The 21,607-nt window shown below is 45.8% G+C and overlaps 1 protein-coding gene across 2 annotated transcripts; it reads left to right on the top strand.

Annotated features, from left to right (window-relative positions):
• Nucleotides 1-4,536: 4,536 nt before the first annotated feature.
• Nucleotides 4,537-7,394, top strand: vgll3 (vestigial-like family member 3). 2 transcript variants are annotated; one of them, XM_047013822.1, is made up of 4 exons: nt 4,537-4,954; nt 5,528-5,876; nt 6,118-6,699; nt 6,846-7,394. In XM_047013822.1, exons 1-4 carry the CDS (start codon nt 4,826-4,828, stop codon nt 6,884-6,886), a joined length of 1,101 nt encoding a protein of 366 aa, XP_046869778.1. In that variant the 5' UTR covers nt 4,537-4,825; the 3' UTR covers nt 6,887-7,394. The 2 variants fall into 2 exon arrangements, with proteins under 2 accessions (XP_046869778.1, XP_046869777.1); XM_047013821.1 differs by having other exon boundaries at nt 5,525-5,876.
• The last annotated feature ends 14,213 nt before the right edge of the window (nt 7,395-21,607 follow it).

The raw sequence follows: 21,607 nt of genomic DNA, 5'->3' as shown, positions 1-21,607 counted from the left end.
CACTGACAAGCTGTTATCCACAGGTACATTTAGCCTGAGGAAGCCAATCTGCCAGGGCCCGTCCTACATATGTAGTCTCAGACCCCAGTCTCTCCTTCTCTGTCTCTCCAGAGGGCAGTCCCCCTCTACCACCCCCAGGGCTGGCCAGGGCTTGTATCATTCATTCCAGCCAGCCAGCCAGCCCAGCCACCAAGTCAGGGGAATATTCTAGCAGCATGGGGAATGAGTGTCATTAAAAGAAGGAAGGGCAAGAGAGGACGAGTCCTTCGGTCAGGGACAAGAAGCGGGTGGGGTGGGTGGTGTTGGCACCAGACCCCACACCACACCGCGCACATGCTCACTCAGGCAGGCACGCACATGTAACTGTGGATGAATCTTTCTTTGTTTCTGAAGAATTCAGGCTGGCACAGCAGAAAGGAAACTCGTTGGTCTGTGCTTTTGTTCTGTACGAGACGGTGGAAAACCTTGCCCGAAATATCAATTAATGGAGGCCTTCGAAACAATAGCACTCCAATCTGGGCTCCATGTCTATTGTTTTCCTCAGGCGTAGGGGGTGTGCAGGTGATAACACGATGCATTACGGCAGAGATGCTGTGAGTGTGCCATGTACCCGGCCTCCCTCCTCAGAGCTCAGGGTCTGTCAGGTCTGATGGGAAAGAATCGTCTGTTTGGAAGCCCCACGTTTGACCTTCTTGTTAAAAAAAGCCAAATCTGTCAAGTGGGGTCTCTCCTCCAGTCGTACTTTAGCTCTTTGAGACTCAGTCATCTAATTAACTCTCTCTCTTCTTCTCCGTCTCCTGCCGTTATCGTTTCTCGTGCAAAACTGGAGGTTTTTAATAGAGCAGGAATAAGTAATTATTTTTTGTTCACAGGCCAGCCCAGCCAGCCTTGAGAGATCTGAGTCATCCACTGGTCACTTCATTAACACTCTGGAGACATGGATGACCCTGCTGCGCAAGACACACACTTACACAGACACACGCACACACACACATACACGCACTGGGTGAGCCACACAATTAAAACCCACATTTACATGCAGACGCTGTGACAATGATAGCCAAAACAGCAGGAACAATTAAAATTATGATTGTCTGAGATGGCTGAAAGACATTGATACTGGCTTCTTACACTGTCCATATGCAAAACAAATAAATCAGCGACAGATTTTGTCATATGACATGGAAATTACTGTCCATGTCGACAATTAACCTTCAAATGAACATGTGCGATGTGTATTAGAATACCTAAATGGGCCGTCATTGTTTTCTGTTCAACCTTTATTCATTCAGTAATATGTCTGGGAAGTTGTTTGAACTATTTTGTGAACTTGAGGCGCTTTCTCCTTATCATTTCACACAGATAACATTGTGAAATTGTTTTTGTAACACACCTGAATAAAGTGGTGTGTCTGTGCCGTGTGTGTGTCTGTGTGTCTTCATGGAGGTGTAGTAGACTAGACATAGTCTCCTTATGTGAGTGCAAGACTCACCTGCTTCACTGACAGGCCCCTGCTAATGAATGTTTAATTGGAGGTTAATGCTCCTCTTCTCCCGCTCCTCCTTCGTTACCTCCCTCCTTCCCTCCACCCTCCCTGAGAGACAGAGCAACGGATGGTGAAAGAGACAGTGGCTGAAGCTCTATAGTAATGGCATTTAGATAGACCGATACATCACTCTGACTGTGTCAACATGCTTTGGGATGCACTCCACACACACACACACACACGTCTATAACAACTGAGCCGCAGCATTAGTCACATGTCAGTCGTCATGGTTCAAGATAAAACGGGTTGGAGTTTTAAAGAGGGAAAAAGTCACCGAAAAAAGTCACAGAAAAGAAAGAAAGAAAACCTATGTTATCGGAAACAAAACAGACATCGTTATAAATTGAAGTGTGCCACATTTATTTGTTAAATATAGAAATGGAATATATAAACGGATTCCAGACGGCAACATCCCCTGGTTCCACACCTGGGCCTGCCTGCTTATAGGACACACCAGAGGTCTACAGAGATCTGCAGTGATGAGATGGCGCTGGTGCTTCATTACTGCATCATCATCCTCATCATCGTCATCACCATCATGGGGGTGCAGGTGTGCTTGTCCAAGTTCACGTGTAAAAACCCATGACTCAGTGAAGGGTTTTCAAGGTGTAAACCTCTAATGAGGAGCTATCGTTAAAATCATGTCTCCAACATATGTTTCCCACCACTACAGCCCCATTAGGACGTGGGAGAACAGCATCTGGGTAGCAGGGGTTACGTAAATAAGGCTTTTGGGAGGCTCCAGAAGGAAATTAAATTATGTAGATCTTGGCTTTGAAAGCAACACACTTAGTCACTCTGCTGTTTTTCTAATATTTTGTGCTGATTTCTGTGTTTCTACTTTGTGACCCCCCCCCCCCCCCGACCACCCCACTTTGAAAGATCTGGAACAAGCCCGTTCTTCGAGTCCTTGCATCAGGCACAGAAATCCTCCCAGATCTCAATCATAACTAACCCACTGGATGTGTCTCAGACTGTAGGCTGAGGATAACAGCTGCAGAAAGAAAAAACATTTTGTGCTTTTATTACTGCCCCCCACAACCCATTTCAGTTTTTTTACAGCAACAGTAAGAGTCTCCGACCCTCATGAAGGAGCAGAGGGATACAGAGAGAGATGCTACAGATGTGTTTGGGGAGAGACCCTCAGGACCATTGAGGGTTTTAGTACGTGTGAGTGTGCGAGAGAGACAGATAGAGAGAGAGAGACAGAGAGAGAAAGAGAGACAGAGAGAGAGAGAGAGAGACAGAGAGAGTGCATGTGTGTGTCTGCATTCCATCACGATCCTTGCAGCCCAACTTGTACCACTGCCCCACTTCCTTTGCTCTGACTGGCAGCGCATCATCAGAATGAGCCATCGACACTGTCCCAGTTCCGTGGCGCCGAGGCAATCACATCATCAGCGTGCGACTGAATAATTCACGCTCCATCTGCGGTGCGCTGCTTTATCAAAGTGAATGAAACATCCTGAATGTGAGCAGTAAGCCGGGTTCCCTAATGGCTCATCAAATCTGACAGCAACAGACAGCAGACAGGCAAGGAAATGAATTATATAACCTGCCATATTGTCCTGCCATAGAGTCCTGTCAAACAGGATCTGGCACACATACAGTACATGCGAGGAAAGTGGAAGGAGAGAAATGGAGATGGGACAATATGTAGAAAAGAAGACAACACCAAGAGACAACAGACAGACAGACAGACAGACAGACAGACGAGAAGATGAGCATTGGCACTGAGCAGAGCATGATAGGCCAAGGGGACTGCCATAAGCTCTCAAATATTCATTCATCAGTGTGTGTTTATGCATCTGACAAAACTCTGTGACCCTGATTCAGAAAACTAGGACACAACACACTTCACTATTAATGATAAATAACAAAGAGCCCAAGGCACACACACATGGTAATGGGGAGACCGGTTAAAGTAAAGCAGACCGTTCACATTCAAACTGCATGGTTTCCAGTAATTAAAGGTCGCAAGAGTGCTCACTGAGGTCCTTGGGTGAGAGAAACAATAAGCGGGAGGAGGGGGGGGGGGGTATGTGATACAACTGTACCAGCTGTCTCTAAGAGGCATGTGTTGGACTTGATGCATCCGAGGATAATGGGACTTCAGGACATGTCTGCTCAGTGATGTATCTGAGCCTGTCCTCCTCTTCACCCTACTCATCTGTGCCGAGGGTCTGGTCTACTCACCCAGGAGAGGTCCACATACCGGTCTCAGCCCTTCAATGGTCTTGCTTTTGTTGTGGGGATCCTAAGAGGATCATGTAAGGTCTTGCTGAAGTGTTCTGGAATAAATTGATTGGATGGTAACATCATTTAAAACGTTTTTTTATTTTTCGGGGACTTAGAGCGATCGATCGATGCCTCTTTTCGTTGCACACATGCCTGTACATTGTGTTATGACAATACACTTTAATTTAATTGAATACTGAATGTACAGTAGCCTGTATTTCACCATTTCTGCATTTTTCTTTTGTCAACGGTCTTTATTGCTTCACCAGCAGGTGGCAGCAGAATAACTCTTTGGTCGTTAAAAAGCGCTGGGCCACTCGCAAGATGCCCAAGTCTCCACCCTTGCAGTCCGAAGTAGCGTGTCAGTCATGTTTTGTTTCTTTATGAATGTATCCTGATCAGTAAAGTCGTCTGTGATAATAGTGATATTGTTGGCTACGCTTATATGATATAAAGGATATATTATATCTGGTGAATTGCACTTCATTTTGGTCATAGAAAAGCCAAGTTTCCAACCAACTAATCCACAAAACATTTACTCTAATACTCATATATTAACATATATAATACTATTATACTCATTTTTGTATTTAGAAAGAGGAAGTATTACAAAAAAATGCTTTATGGGTGTAATTCTGCACCTGCAGAAATTAGATAATTCCAATGAGATCAGCTACGGGATAGCTGAGTGGGCGTAAAGGCGGCGCGCGGCCCCAGCCCTCCTCAGCCCAGACAAAAAACTTTCACCCAATCAGCTACACCCCAAGAAACTTCGCACAGTCGAGTTTTGTCGGATACCTTCTGTTCCCTATCATTCCGTTTTGATTCTGGTCTGTAGGTGGTTGCTCTCCTGCCGAGATACCATTGTTTTTATGCTAACATTCTCTTTCACTTGCTGGGATGTCTATTGTGTGCGCTCTAGTTTATAGGGACGCAGGGATGCCGCAGATGATTACACCCGTCTGAGGATCGCTGATCTCGACCGAGACTATCTCTCTCTCTCTATTTCTCAGTACTGTTCTTACACCCCCGTCCTTCGCTATGAGTTGTCTAGATGTGATGTATCACCAGAGCTATGGCTCGCACTATCTCGCAGCGACTCCAGCGGCGGCAGCGGCAGCCTACAAAGCGGCGTACTATCAGCACCATCATCATCACCAACAGCAACAGGTGGGTCTCCGGACGAACGTCTTGTGTTGTGAGCTAGAGTAGAGAAGGATTTTGCAACATTCGTATCGTATTCGGCAAACACTGTGGACCAGGAAGCGTCAATGTTTCAGCTAATCTTTTCTCAAGATAACTTTTCAGCAAAATTCCTTTTTGACGGGTCTTATTTAATTCATTTAATTTAGTTCTTACTAAAACATGTCATGAGTCAATTGTTGTCACTCTGGAATATTGATCATTGTTTCTTGAACATTAAGAACAACAGAGAGGTCTACATCCCAATCCAAATGTCTTCAGAAAAAGTACTGTTTGGGAAAAGGACAACATTTAGCTTTTATTTGTATTGAATTTAGAGGATTACAAATGTAATCCTTTCCTGCAACTCACTTTTAACCACTTTCAAATTGCAAAGTGGACATTTTAGAACAATTTATAACTTTTAAGAATGAAGTCTTAAAATACATAGCCTATTTGAAAAGAGATGGCATATTGTGTGCGCTGCACTATCAATCTCTTGCCTTCTCTCTTCCCCTAACTGTTCTCTCCCTTCCCATCTCTCCATCTGTCTCTCAGAAGAAGCTGAGTGCGTACAGTAAGATGCAAGAATGTGTGGAACAGCAGTCTTTTGAGAGGCAGCGTGCTAGCCGAACGGCCGGGGAGCAAGGGGTCCGGAGGGGCCTTGAGGGACCAGGGGCTGAGGCTGGGACAGGGTCTGGGGATGGAGCTGGTGCTGGGCCAGGGAAGGACAGCCACCCTCCGGAGTACCTGAGCTCCAGGTGTGTCCTGTTCACCTACTTCCATGGAGACATCGGAGACGTGGTGGATGAACATTTCTCCCGTGCTCTGAGTCAACCCAGTGCCTTCAGCGGGGAAACCAAGCCCACCAGGACCCACACAGCACCAGCCTCAGCAAGCATCTGGAAAGGTAAGAAGACTTAATTGCAGACATTCATTTGAGTATTTATGTATTTATCTATATATTATTTATATATCGCATACTCATCTAAACACAGATGTGAAATGTGTAATTCTGAAGAAAGAAATGCTTGGCTCACAATGTATGTTCCTAGCTTTAGTCAGTCAGTTTAGCTCAGTAACACTTCTAAACTGTATCTGAGACTGGCTGTAAATGTCTGCTCTTTTTCCTTTCCTTTTCTCTGTTCCAGATGGCTTGTCTCTCTCAGACGGCCAGTGCAGCTCCTTCCCCTCCTCTGTGTGGAGTACGTCTTATCCCTCCCAGCCCAGCCCCTGCCTCCCCTCCGTCTCCGTCTCCATCCATCCAGACTTCTCCCCCAGTCCTGCTACTTTCCACGCCCCAGACGGGGCACTCTGGGCAGGCCCCGCTCTCTCCCAGGCCAGCCTGCCCCCTCAGGCCTCCCTCCCCGATGCCTGGTCTTACAGCCTCAGCCCCCAGACTTCAGCGAGCTACCCACACGTCCACGAGGTCTACCCCCATCCCCACCAACATCCCCACTCCCACCCCCACACGCATGTGCACAGCCGTCACCCCCACCCGATGTTACACTCTCACCCAGGCCATGGCCCAGCCCTGGACCCCAGGTTCAGCCCGCTGTTGTTGCCCGGAGTTCGTCCCCAGAGCCATAGCTCAGCCCACAGTCCTGGATCCCACAGCTCACCTCACGGGGGGGCTCTGAAGACTGAGCTGGACCCAAGCAGCCCCAGCCCTGCCCCAGCCCCCTCCACTTGGCCCTCGACCCTCCATGGAGCCCTGGATGTCTACGATTCAGGTATGCAGACCTGATGTACATATACAAACACATATACACACATTACACACATACAGAACACTATAAGGCTTGGCAAACTACACTATTTCATGTTACTGTATGTGCATTCTAGTAAAGGTTTTGAGTTTTTGATTGTTTCTCTGTAGTTGTGGAGCAGGATAAAGTGAAGGGCTCAATTTGGTTCTAAGAGGCAGCGGACCCATCTCCCTGACTCAGAGCTGTGATCGGCACATCACCCATGGGCCTGGAGCTGGAATCCTGCCTGGAAACTTGACACATTTCCTGGGAATACAAGAATTTTGTCAAGAAGAGAGACTCTGTCCTCAGCTCCTAGTGTTTTTGTCATCGTGATCCCAGCTCTGAGATGTCTCTGGAGAGATGCAGTCTTGTGAGGCCTGTCCACAGCTTTAGTTCTGTTTAAAGAACCTCATTTTGTGGGAACACTGCTTACTTGCCTTGTTGTCCCCCTTTTTTTCTAAAATGGTTTTGTGTATATGTTATGTGTGTGCGTATGTGTTCGTGTGTGTAATTTGCTTGTGATGTATTTTGTGTTTACAGATATCAGGAGTTGTCGTAAGATAAGTGTCACATGCTAAATTGATGTCAAATGCTCTTCTGTTATTTTCCCTTGTGCTGAAGAAAAACATACTGTAAATATTGATATCCATAATAAATTGCTGAGTTCTATGAGCAAACACTCACCATTTTTAAGATCTAAATATTTATCCTTCTTGGAACTGATTATCAATTGCATTCGATGCTACAAGTTAATTAAACACTTTCATCAAGTGAACACTAGGCCGGGCAGCCTATCTCGGTCCTGAAAAAGGCTTTAGACGGACCTCAATGATAGTATATCACAGACTATGGACCTTGGAAGAGGGTAACCTTAACTGGAACATGTCGTACTGGTATGAGGCTGCTCTAGGCCTAACAAAGGCTGAATTCCTCAGACAGTTGTTGTAAGATACCATGACATATATGTCGCCTGTCTGTTTCGACACACTAAGGAATGCATTTCCTGTCTGGACAGGAAGTTCGCCCAAGAGGGGCAAACACAAACACACAGACACCAGCTGATCAGATATTTCAACCACACACACTGCACACAAAAAAGAATTGTAACACAAACACACACGCACATAAACAGTGTCTGACTGCAGACATGTCCTCATACAGACATAGATAGTGGACATGAGATAGGGAAGAGCATCTTAAAGAAGGTCAACACTAATCGACTACACTCTGGAGAATGTGTGGAGTGGTAGCTATGCATTCTGGTGTGAAATTGAACATTTCGCAGGAAAAATGCAGCTTTAAATATTTCAAGATTCTTTCCTAGTCATAGTGCCAGGACCAGCATTATTCTTATCCACGACGGACAGCTGTGCAAGAGAGTGTGTGTTTGTGGGTGTTTTAGTGTCTCTGAGTGAGATGTCTGACCAGGTGGTGTGAGCAGTCATCTAACATTCCAGCTTCCTCTGCCAGTCAGACAGTAAAGAGGTCTCACTGTAAAAACTCTATGAACCTACTCAAATTCCATGCTGTAGAAAGTATGCTTCTCAAAAAAGAGTTACAATGAATCTTAAATATATACAAATATATACATAATGTACTGTATCGCTCTGGAAAAGCGTCTGCTAAATGACTAATGGTAATGTAAATGACGAAATGTCTCCTGTAGATGCTACATCCTTTAACAATGGATGCAGTTCATGAAGCTTGAAGTGTATTTATTTTGTGATGGTCCCTCATAGTTGTAGCCCTACTGGACTTGAGCCGGACTGTGATTGTTGCACTGGTAGCTGTTTTCTTCTTCTGAACTCCAGAGGAATGACATGTTTTCTTGTCATTTCTTGTGTTTGTTGTGTTCTGCTGTGCTCAGACAGCCCAAATATAAGCGTAAATCATGACCAGTAAACAGTCCTACTCGTAACAATAAGGTGGGCTCTATTACTGCAGCAAGGGTCTCTATAGATCTCCAGTAATTAGTGCTTAGTGGGCTAGACCAGGGAGCAAGATGACATTGGATAAGAGAGCCGAGCAAGTACATGCTGCGGTGGTGGAGAAAGGGGACAGATCCATGGAGATACCACCCATGCCCCTACTTTCCACTCCTCTCCTCTCTCCTCTCTTCTCCTCTCCAGCCTGTAGGCACAGTGCTACAACTCTGGCTTGCTCCTCATTAGCATTAGCATGTATCCTCCGCATCAGCATGTCGTGCACTTATATGCTAACGGCACTGCACTCCTGCTGGCTGCCCGGGGGCGCACCACAGGCGCTTCCAGTCAGGAGGAGCCAGAGCAGGGGAAGGGGGAGTTAAAGCAAGCCCAGCACAGAGTAGATGCAGGGGACAACTAAAAGGATGACAGCCGATGGAAAAAAAACGTAAGATGCGTCAATTCACTTTCACTACAATAGTAAGTGGATGGAATGGGTAGAATAGTGTGTGAGACGACGAAAGAGAAAGATGTTTAGGAAAAGGAAAATGCGGTCAAGTTCGATTCGATTGAGAGAAGGCGTTTATTTTGCTTTCTTCAATATCCCTGACCTGCAGTGTAAACTACCAGTGTGAATAGTAAACACAGCGACTTCTTTAAGCTTTCTAAAATCGAATGTAATGAGAACAGGCTGAGCTGAACCCTGAGCCAATCTCCCTCACGCAATCTCCTCTCACAATGACATGGCTACTCAACAGACTCTTAACTTACCTTTAGGATTGGTCTTTCATACTGGGTTCATTTCATCTATGTGACAAAGATTTAATTTGACAAAGGGAGGACATGTATTCTTGAATTGTTTATCTGACTTGCAGACTTATGACATAAGACTGGATTTTCAAGCCAGGAAGCTCTCATGCAAGGGTTATGTAGACATTCGACTAAGCACTTTCTCTTGAGGGGCAGTTCTGGGTGTATGTGAAGCCCTCTGTGACTTTGCTTGTAAAAAGGGCTTTACAAAGAAATGTGATTGGATTTGATCTACCCAGGTTTGACCTCTTATAAGTTGATTACTAATAACTATTTCCATAAACTCTGTGGTAAAAGGATAGATGGAGGATCGGAGAAGGAGAGAGGGGGTTGTGAAGATGTGAACAAAGCGAGGTCATCCAGAACTTCCAGATGAATGAAGAGAAGAATGTTCCAGATCATTCTGTTCTGCTACTCACCCCAACAGTATAGCTTCCCTCTGTCAACTCTCTCACACATATCTTTAAAGCCAAGCTGATAAAATCTCGTAATCAAAGACATATAAGTGTGATGATTTGAACAGATGGTTTTTGGCCTGAGATTGAATTCAAAAGTACGACCAGGGGCTAAATGCTTGATTAAACAGGTCCTGTGTATCTTTGCTGTGGGTGTGGTTAATCAGACTGTGCCTCTAGATTCACTGTTCATGTTCCATGAGAAGTAATCCAACAACATAAACACACAGGATGATGTGGCCCAACTTCTTTTTTTTTTACTGTACTTCAAACTTGATCAAAGTCTTATCAAATGAGCTGTGTGGTCTTGTAATGAGGGTGAGATGTAAGATTCTGCCAAACACAATCGAGCCAAACACAACCTCTCTTCTCTCTGAACACTCGGAGCTAGTCTATCCTCTTCTTCCCTTCTTGCTACACCCAGAAAGCACCAGTGAGACCAGGTTAGGACTCCTGTCTTCTCCAGCCAGCCAAACAGAGAGTGAGAGTGGGAGTGCTGATCTGTCAAAACATGGCCCCTGTCCCCATCCGTAGGCCACATTCCTGAGTAATTGAGCGGATGATTAGTCTAACAATCACCAACACAATGCCAGCTGTCTGAATGTGAACCTGCATAAATACAGACATCGGGCTTGTACGGCTAGACAGAGAGAGGCATATGGCAGTCATAAGCTAGCCTCAGTCCTCCTCCACCCCCCCACCCCCCCCCCCCACCATCCTCCACTCTGTGCACTGCCGTCCATACGCCAGCTCCTCTCCCTTCTAGCTGGGTAATTGGAGCTAATTTGCCCTCCTCATGCCAAGCAAAGGAGATGAAACACTAGATCCTGGGTGTGTTTAAGCATTAGGGGTGTGTGAGAGTATTAGGTGTGTGTGTGTGTGCATGAGTGTGTTGGGGGTATATGTGGAGGGGCCGGCTTTTGACACAGCCTCTTTCTGTCAACACCAGTATCTAATGAAGAAGGCTAGGGTTGTTACAAGACACGTGTCCCCCGATTAACCTTATTGGAGGGTCAGTTGCTTTTAGGTGTCACCTGACCGCTCATTAACGAGCACCCGAGGACACCCGCAGAGCTCATGAGAGGTAATGGATGTGCCCCCATAATCATGAAACCCTACTGTTTAGAATGCCAAAAAAAGATTGAACGTGTCCAAATTCATGGTATGTCCTTTCTTTCTCCCTCCCCATCTTCACGTCTCTTCCACACAGTTTGGATGGATGGTGTACTTCCACAACAGGTACTGTAATCACCTATCTCACTGAAACCACAGCCGACCGAACCCCCATTCACCTCCCCAGCATTATCCCTGCCTCTCCTCACAGATTGGGAATCTCCAGCACTGTGCCATGAGAGACACGTTTAATGACACAGCACGTTTAATGATGCACAATATAAAGCGTGTCGTTCCCTGTTTCAACCACAGCCATGCTGTTTACATGAACGGCAGCCCATTGCATGGGGCTCTGAAACGATGCTTGCATGCATGTGGTCTTTTGGAACTAGCAGCTGACAGGGATGTACAATTAAAGTCAAATACACAGTAAAACCACAGGCTCGGATCAACAATGATGAGTGTTTACAATCTGCAGTAAGAATATCCCCCCTCTACACCTGCCCACACACAGCCTGGAATGAGGGCACATACCTCTCTCTTGCTCGCTCTCTCTTTGCCTCTCTCACACTCATGTAGTCTTACTCTTTCTTTCCCTACCTCTCTCTTTTTCTGTCCCTCAGATGACACTGTCTTTCTCACACACACACACACACACACACACACTCACTCACTCACTCACTCACTCTCGCTGTTTCTCTCTCTCTACCTCTCAGGAAGAGACAGTCTAACTTTCTCTCTCACACACACACTCTCTCTGTCTCTCTTTTTGCCTCTTGTATACTTACAGTCTCACTCTCTCTCTCTTTCTCTCTCTCTTTCTCTCTCTTTCACTCTCTTTCACTCTCTTTTACTCTCTTTCACTCTCTTTCACTCTCTTTCACTCTCTTTCACTCTCTTTCACTCTCTTTCACTCTCTCTCTCTCTCTCTCTCTCTCTCTCTCTCTCTCTCTCTCTCTCACATACACACACACACTCCCTCACTCTCTCGCTCTCTGCCACTTTCACACACAGAGTCACTGTCTCTTTCCCAATCTCTCTCTCTTTATTTCTCTCAGAAAACACTGTCTATCTTTTACACACGCACAATCTTACTCGCTCTTTCTTGCTGTCTCTCCTCAAATGTTCCACTCCTCCCTCTCTCTTTCTCTTTCCTTCTCTCTTTCATCTTCATTCTATGTCTATATCTCACTTAATTTCTCCCTTGTCTTAATAGACAGTGTAATAAAGCTTTAATGACGCCATCAATGTTCATATGGGCACTGTGCGGGATTACTGTGGAAGGGGTGTTGGAGCCATGTTGTTGCTCAGGGGCATAAAGGAAATGAAATGGATGTTAGTCTGTCCATGTGCTACATTGCCCTGGTAGTCCTGAAAACAGTTTTCGATTTGAAACGTATTGTCAATGGTAGCCCTGGTACCAGGACCAAGCTATAGTGCATACGGTAGGTAGTTTAACAGCCACAGTATGACACAATGTAAGGTGTTAACTAAATTCCCTGTCCCAAGATGGCTGTTTGGGAAAAACATGAATACATGAAACTCATGACAAACAGGGGGGAGCTGGTGAAGGAATAACGCTCCATCATCCACCATCCCTAAATCCCCCTAAACATTTCAAAATCTCTATTTGAAACCATTCAAACATTCTATTAAGATTGCAATGTGTCACAATATTTTTGAATCTGAAGTGCCACTGTGACAGCCATGAGCAGCATCTGCTTCTGACAACATCATGTTAAGAACTAATGGATTTCTGAGAAAAATAATGGATTTCTGAGAAAATCTTTCCATCAGAGCCAAAAATTCCGGTACTAATTACCTTTGAGAAAGTTGGAGGAATTGTTGAGTGTGTGTGTGGGAGACATGACATTGGGTGTAAGGTCTACACGGTGTCATACCCAACAAGCCACCGCATTTGACATTTGTTGAATGTTCGGTGGATCTCATGCCACCTCATTTTCTAAGATAAAACAACATCCATTCAGACGCAGAAAGCCTTCTTTGCCATAAATAATGGTTGCTTGTCAACACACAGCCAACACATTTGGTCATGCGCATCCGTTTGTTTCCAAGAGCAATCTACAGCACTGTGCTGTGACTGAAGACAAGAAACAGTACTATGTGAGATGAATCATACAAATGGTGTTGGATATAAAGAGGAGCTTTTGAATTCATTCACAAAAAGACAGACCGAGCAGTTAAGTCAGCCAGTGGACCCTCTCCCTCCTTCCTTCCCTCGCCAGACCCGGGTAATGTGCCAGGAACCACACAGCCCAATGCATAGTTAACATTCCTCAGCTCTCTAATAGCAGATTAGTGGGCAGCCAACACCTGTTTCCCCTGCACAGCCAGGCTGTGGAGGCACACTGCAGGCCTTTACTTGACTTTGCTTTTCTGTAAGCATTCAGCCCCGTCCAGCACTCTGTGCCACACAACTCCTACCTGGAGGACAGGACTACGGATGTGTGTGTGTCCTGTTCCTCTTCCCCTCCCAGAGATCCTGTGGTCTCTCTCGCAGAGAAGAATCCGACGAAACACACACACACCACACACCTCCCCTCACACACTGCCTTTGTTATTTAATTGAGTTAGAACAGAGCTGAGGGTTCATAGAGGAAGTCATCTGTCAGTAGCCTGTCATGTTTCCAATCACACTCAGCCAGTGAGCCTTCATGTCCACAATACATTTGGTGTTTAATAATGAATGACTGATGAATGTATTTGCACTGATTTTGTGCACCTTTGGTGACAAAATGAAAGGTTGAATCTCGCTCACACACACACATACTCACCCACATGCACACGCAAACAAGTGACTGCCTGTGACAAGTGACATAGTGACTTCCCCTGTGACACCTGCTGCTCATTCCTGTCCCTGTGCCCTCCGACCCTACCTGCTGCCACTGCCCCTAACAGCCCATAACAGGGGTTCCAGCCTCACAGAGGGACATTCCTGAAAGCACTGACCCCTGCATTTCAGTGTGTCCCAAAAAAGGGGGAAGGATGAGAAATCCGAAGGGACGAAAGATGAAAGATGCTATTGCCACCACACAGGACTTAATATTCCTGTCACATCATACGGTTGTCTCCTTGTTTATTTGTGATTGCTGTTGAAAATGTGTTCAATTGGTCCATATGCACCTCTGCACTGTGACTTATCCGCATCAGTGTCTGCGGCAAATCCCACAGTTCATTGTCTTAATTGTTAGATTGTTAAGTGTATACAGGTGGGCAAGCCACATCCATGAATTGACAGCATCTGTTTGTTGGTAATAAAAAGTAGTTAAACTGGAAAGGAACCACAGAAAAGGATATAATGAGTGCTTTGTACGGACATGGCCATTTTAGGCTCTTTTTTTTTTTTTTTTTGAAAATATCATTGTTATTGTTTTGTAACAGATGGGTATGACATGAAAAATGACCCTTTTACTTGAGCCTTTTTTTTCTACCCCTTACAATGTCGCCCGGCTTCATCGCAGAGAGCAAATGACGCTTTAGCGAACGAGGAGTAATGGATCAAAGCGTGGAGGATGCCGTGTGTTTGCGTGCGCGAGAGGGAGAGTGTTTGTGTGTGTCCTGTGGCGGTCAGGCGTGAGCGAGACCCAGCCTGTGTGATCCTGACAGCGGAGAGTGTAATCTGAGGGATAACGTGCTCTTGATCCCGCTGATCCTCTCCTCTCCTCAGGCTCTGACAGGATGACATGCATCACTCCAGAGGGGAACTCACACTAATTGGCAGCTAATTCCCTGCTCCCCTCAGATCCCCTACTGGCCAGGCTTTTGTCCTACTGTCCAGCCAGACTCCCTGCAGCCCCTGACCTCCCTCTGGGAGACCCCAGCAGGGCCTCTTGTCCAGGCCTCGGCCTGCCCACTGGGCCCTGTCACTGAAACCTGGGACTGGAGTTGGGAGCTTCCCCCCCTGCCGGGCATGTCTCTCCCTGGGTGACAGGAGAGCCAGCCCTAAATCAGCCAGGCCGGCCCCCTTGTCACATGCCTTACTCACACACCACAAACACTCTACACCGGCAAATATTGCAAATACAGTGAAAGATGACCTCCCATGTTTTTACAGAAGTACACTTTCACCCTTTAACTCGGGCATGAAAACACACCGACAAACACAGACAAACACAGACAAACACAGACAAACACAGACAAACACAGACAAACACAGACAAACACAGACAAACAAACCCACCCAATCTACACCCCTGTACTTCTCTCCCTTCTGTGATAGTGATTGACAGGCGCTGTCAGAGGTGGACATGTGACGTATGTGAGTCCTTCCCTCCTGTCTTGTTCTCCTTCCCATGAAGCCTTTGTGCTGTGGGTGCAGGTGGCAGGAGCAGTCAGGAGCATGTCACACAGACAGGAAGAGTAGAACACACTTACACACACACGCACACACACACACATACAGTCTCTCACACACAAACACACTCTCTTTTGCACACTATGTAAACACACACACACAGACACACACATACTTCTCTCTCTGTCTCTCTCTCTGTCTCTCTCTCTCTCTCTCTCTCTCTCTCTCTCTCTCTCTCTCTCTCTCTCTCTCTGTCTCTCTCTCACGCACGCACTTCCAGATCCCCATGAGGCATTAACAATCACATCCTCCAGGAAGTGGGTTCTATCGTCGACTCCTCCCTCCGTCAGGTGTTCCTCTCTGGGGTCCATATCGCGAATGCATGCCTCCTCTAGGTCTCTGCTTCCCAGCATCTACCAGGACAGGCGTCAGGAGAAAGAAAAAGTGAAAGGAAGCCTTTGGTGTAATATCCTCCCTGCGGATGAAAAAAGAATGGGGGTACAGAAGGAATTTGAAGAGCTATATGCAATAAAAGAAGTGCAAATGCATGGAAGTTTAGAGTGTGCTGTGTGTGTGTGTGTGTGTATGGGTGTGTGTCTATGTGAGTAGAAGCAGCGTTTGTGGAATGTGTGTTTGATAAAGGCCCTTGGCGGCTCTCCGCTGCTCTCATCGTGCCACAATGGTGTCTTTGACAGGCGGGAGAACAGGGGCATTGTGGGGCGTGAGGGGTGACACCACACAGTGTTGTGAATGTCTGGCATAGCTGGCATTCTCTGCTCTGTGCCCTCCTCAAGGCTCCAGGCTTATCAGGGATTCCTCTCCATTCCCTGCCCACACGGCCCATTGTGTGGCGGAGGATGGCTGCGAACACACAGGAGGATGCAAATGAGGTCGGGGAAAGAATAGGCCTCTTTGAGTTCGGCTCTCTAAAGTTGACCGATTAGGGTTGAAAACTTTGATTTGGCTGGAGAGTCTTGGGCTGTTGGGCTCTGGGGCTCGTGCAAGCCAACCGCTCTCCTGTCAAGGCTTCAGCATTTATTTGGTTTCACTGAGAAGGCAGTGCTGCACACAGACACGCAGAAGGGAACTGGACCAAATAGTCAAATCAGACTTTGTGGGATATGATAGAGCAATAACCTTATGACCATTTTCTTTTCTCGAAAATGAAATCCTATCAACATCCTCAATTGCATGATGTCCTGAACGAGGCTTGACCTCAGTGTTACGAAGCCACCGAACGGACGAGAGACACAGAGAGAGGGTCAAGAGAGTAACCCTGGAGGAACAGATGGGGCACACTGCTGAATGAACGGTACATACACTCGTCCATGCCTTAGCGCTAATAAATCTGGAGGGTTCAAGGATGGTCTTTTATTTATGGAGAGCAGACGGGATCAGATGGGGTGCAGGGGCTTCTGTGAGTTTGCCTGTTTGCTCTGGCAGTGACACGTCATCGGAGGAATGCTCATTGTTGTCTTTCTGATGCCAAGGAAATCGTCCATCTCCCTCCGCTACTCGGAGAGAGTCCTTTTCTGATTGGTTTTCATTTTGGTTTGGGGGAAGCTGAGGGGGAGGGGGACGAGGAAGAGGAGGAGAGGAGGAGGTAGAAAAGAAGCGAGGGGGTGGAAGGGAGGGGAGGAAAAGAAGGACAACGAGGCTTCTCCTTTCTTTCATATTCCCTTTCATGATCATCTTCATCTCTTTTTCTCCATTTTCCCTCCTTACCCCCCCCCCCCCCTCCCCCTCTTCTTCCACCTCTCGTCATAAGTATTCACCATCAATGTGGCACAGAAACTTTCTGTTTACCCAATTCATGAGGAGGAAAACACGATTCTCTGAACCGTCTCAGTCCTGGCCCTTCACTGCCAGGGTGCTGCCTCCCTTTCTGTCACATACGCCTATTCGATCAGAGGCCTGCCCAACCCAAACGGGTCTGGTACCCAGATGGTTGTACCCCAATCTCTTTCCCTCTCTTTCAAGCTCTCATTCTCTCCCTGTCTTTCTCTTTCTCTCTCTCGGTCGATTTCTCTTTTGGACACTCACGAACCATGCGCACACATACGCACACATACTGTACATACACACAAAAGGACACATGCAAACAGGCAGCTGTTGCTGTGCCCGTCCGTTGCCAGGTTGCTCGTGTTTGATGTGCGCAGCTGTAACCTGAGGGTCTGCCATTACTTAACATGTTTACATCTCCTAACACAGGCTAATAGACACTTGGCAACAACAGGAGTGCTAGGCTCACTTCAAAGACTGCAGCTGAACCAGCCTTCATCTGTCCTCCACAGGCAATGGGATAGGAACATAATGCACAGCCATCATCTCAAATGAAGATGCAGTCATAAAATATCCCCATGGAAGTATATTCATAAACTGTTATCGTGAGCACCTGTTTCAAAATCCCATTGGAAGAGCCCCTACTTCTCTCTCAGCCAAGTCAAAATTCCCCATGTCTGTCATCATCTATTTTGACGTCCGATGGTCTCCCACTTGTTTCCACATCACCACTTCCCCCTCCTTTAATGGGATGTTAGTCCCAAGAGGCAATCAAAACGGGGAAGTGAAATGTGATGCCAGGCTGCATCTTTCTACCTGTGTTTGGGACGCTGTGTTGGGTGGGATACGTTTGATCCTCCTAGTTCCCCTTTGGGGACCAATAAAGTTTTGTCGTATGCATTCGTATTATTATTTTCATTATCTTGTCAGAACACAAATGATCGACCATTACTGTATCTCAAAATACACACACACACACACACACACACACACACTCACAGACAATTAACTTGTAGGATCTCCCAAGGTAGTACTGGAGTAGAGTCAGCCCATTCCGTGGGACACAGCACGATCACTGTGGAAATAACATTAACAAAAGGAATTAGCCTCTCCAATTCCACACATAAACCTGGGAACTTAATGTAATGTTCATGTCTTGTTCATGTGTGTGCATGCATGTATGTGTGTACGTTATTTGTGCGTGTGGGTGTTGATTTGCAGGAACACTTTAAGGAAGCGCTACATGTTGCAAGCACTCATAAAGGGAGGGAGGGGCGAGGGTGAAGAGAGGGAGACGCCATGCTGTGATCCCAATCCCAACTCCAGACTAGTGAACCCCAAAGAAGAAGTGCAAATTCAGTGTAACTGTTTGGTTGCTTGCGTGTTTATGTACCTGTGTGCCCATGTGTGTGTGTGTCTGTGTCTGTGTGTGAGTGTTTGTTTGCGTGTTTGCGTATGCCATTTGAATGTACTCTCTAGCCCAGAGACGCTACAGTGAAGAAGTCTGGCGCTCAGTACCTCCCTCTCCCTGTCCCTGAGAACAAGGCCAATCAGCTATCAGTTATTCCCAAACACAAGCCTGGCTCAGAGCCTCATACAAATTCCACAACCTCCAGACAACTTGGACTGTATTTTCAGGGTAACGGTATTGGATGGCCAACATGACATTCCCAAAAAAGGCTGTTTGGCCCCAGACTAACCAGAGTGCTCCACATGACTCAATCGTATAGGAATTAGAACCCAGAAAGGGTCAGAGAAAACTCCACAAGCCACCACAACCGCACCAACATTTCACTCTCTCACACACACAAACACACACACTGTACAGTGCCAACAACAAACAGTTGTTTTACCCAAATGCTGGAACTCTATCATGTAGTGATACAAGATAGTTGTGGCACAAATGGGAAGTTTTTATGCAAACACTTTTAAACACGTGACCAAAGGAAAGAGGAAAAACTGCTGTACTATGTGCCCTGCAGTGGGAGTTAACGTATGGGACTCGAAAGCACACATGTAAAGGGTGTCATATCAGTAAAGACAGGGGCCAATTCAGCCAGAGAGACGATCTGCAAAGAGACTTTGACGCAACTGAAATTATTTTTTCAAAGGCGGGCCAATCGACTCCCTCTTAACTCAGCTCTGACAGAGGTCTCGTGTGGGCAATTATCATTGGCAGAGCATACATCACCACAGGTCAAAGTTCACTCTGGTGTCATACAGTACCCGTTCTGAAGGAACATTCAGTCCAGACTGAGATCCACTCTCTCCATTGCACCACTCGTCATTTCTTATCCGTTTATTGGGAAAGTCCAATGTTTCTAAAGTCTCAACAAAGTGAGAGAGAACAATAGAGAAAGTAGAGAAGAAAGTGAGAGATAGTGGGAAATGAAGAGATAAACAGAGATTCAGCCTGATGACACAACAGATCCTCTTTGTTGCCTTAGTCTTTTACGACCAGCAGAAGCGTCAATTACTGCTCATTCATTCTCTTGGAAACATTTATGAAAACTATGAATGAAATTCAATCATCAATGATGAACATTAGAGGAGAGACTCCCTGGCTCAAAGACAACAGCAGCACCTGTCTTTCACATGACGATCATTGTAAAACTGGAGCAAGCAACAGAACCGGATTCCTACAGCAGAAGTTATTAAGACAAGAGTTGAATGAGTTCCAGACAGAGCGGTCCTTGATTTATGCCAACTATATAATGGGTGCTGAAAAAACACAAAGGGAATACCACAGGGTAGAGTAATTGGACCATGGCATTATCCTATGCTGTCCTGAGTTATATTCTGCCAGATTATATGGGTATAGTTTAAAGTTCTGTCCGAAAAATCCAATCAGTATCATAGTGTAAAATGATCATGCAACGTAAAGAGCTAATCTAAAAGTCTGATTAGAAGCCGTGGTCATTGAATAATTCAAGCAATATAAGACATTTCTACAAAAACTCAGTTTTAAACAGTTTAAACATTGATTAGCTTTACTTTACCCAGAGGTCCCTTAGGGCTTATACAGTGGGTTAGCGGTAAACATTAAAATATTCATGCATCAATTAAATCTGCTTAAATTAATATCATAAATACTGCCTGACAGACCTATTAGGCCACTTAAACAGCAATATTATTATGCAAGTAAATCCTGTCTAAATCTGCTTATGGTTCAGTTTTCAGAGCAGTTTGTTTGAATGAATTTAGAGGTGTGGCACACACACACGCTCACAATAGTGGGTGATCTGGGCTGATGTAACAGTCTGCCCTGCCCAGGGATCTCCCTCTCTGTCTGGGTCTGAGCAGTGTAATTGTGTTGGGTGTCCCTGATCCAGGCCTTCCTCTCACAGCCCCTATTAGCATATATAATGCATCTCTGAAGACACAAACCTACACCAATTGAAAAGCAATCAGTTTCACAGAATAGCGCTGCAATCGTGGTTTTAAAGTAATGGAGTCCCTGACTGTCTGTGTTTGTGTGGGTGCCCAGGATGTGTACCGTGTGTATGTGTGTGTGCATGTGTGTGTGTGTGTGTGTGCGTACATGTGTGCGTGTGTCGTGATTGCTTTGTATCTCAAGACAGAAGATAATTGGTTCAGCAGATCGTACTGAGATGTTCGTAATTGAGGGATTTGATGTTTATTGTCTTTGTAGAGTTGTATCCCCAGGCGGACTGAATGGATGGTGTGTGTCAAAAACAGACGGAATAGACACTAACTGTCTATCATTCTGAGAATCACACACACATCCACATGTATACACACACACAAACACACACACACACAATTAAGCAGGATGTGCTATTAAGAGTCACAGTTATCTTGCTGTTCAGAGCTAATCTTGTCTAATTTCAAAAACAGTGCTTATGCCAAACCAGAACAATAATGACAGTGCCATATTCCCCCTTAGAGGATGAGTGAGACAAAAGAAGTTGGTGGTGAGAGACGGCAGAAAGGGGATATAAGTGACCGTGAGTTTGTGTTCTTGTGTTGTTGTATTATTTTCATGGTGACTTCAGTAAATGTTGCTCCATCTTTCTCACTATTGCTTCTCTTTTCTACAGTCCACTAACACACACACCTTGTTTGCTCGTGTTTGACTGCGTGGCCCAACACTGTCCTCCTCTGGTGAGATCCACTAGAACACTAGATCCACTTCTTTTTTGGGAGGGGGGGCGGAACACAGAACCTATTTTGCACTAATTCTAACAAATGAAATAGATCTAATAGAGATTAGAATGAGTACCACAATTAGATTCAATTGATGTGTGACCCCAGGGAGAATGAGATTGGTTGGGAATGGTTTCTAATGGCCTTGCTAATTACCCTGACACGGACTTCATCAATCTTCCTCTCTAGAAAAATAAACCCTCCAGCTCAGAGCTCACTTTATACCTCACAAAAGGACATAGGGCATCCATACTATATAATCAAGGCAAATGGCCAGTCAATAGTGGTTGTGGGTATTCGAACCCTAATTTAAAGGGGTTTAGCAA

This window comes from Hypomesus transpacificus, unplaced genomic scaffold (assembly GCF_021917145.1).
Source record: "Hypomesus transpacificus isolate Combined female unplaced genomic scaffold, fHypTra1 scaffold_204, whole genome shotgun sequence".
Taxonomy (NCBI): Eukaryota; Metazoa; Chordata; class Actinopteri; order Osmeriformes; family Osmeridae; genus Hypomesus; species Hypomesus transpacificus.
This window is presented reverse-complemented; position numbering and strand designations above follow the sequence as displayed.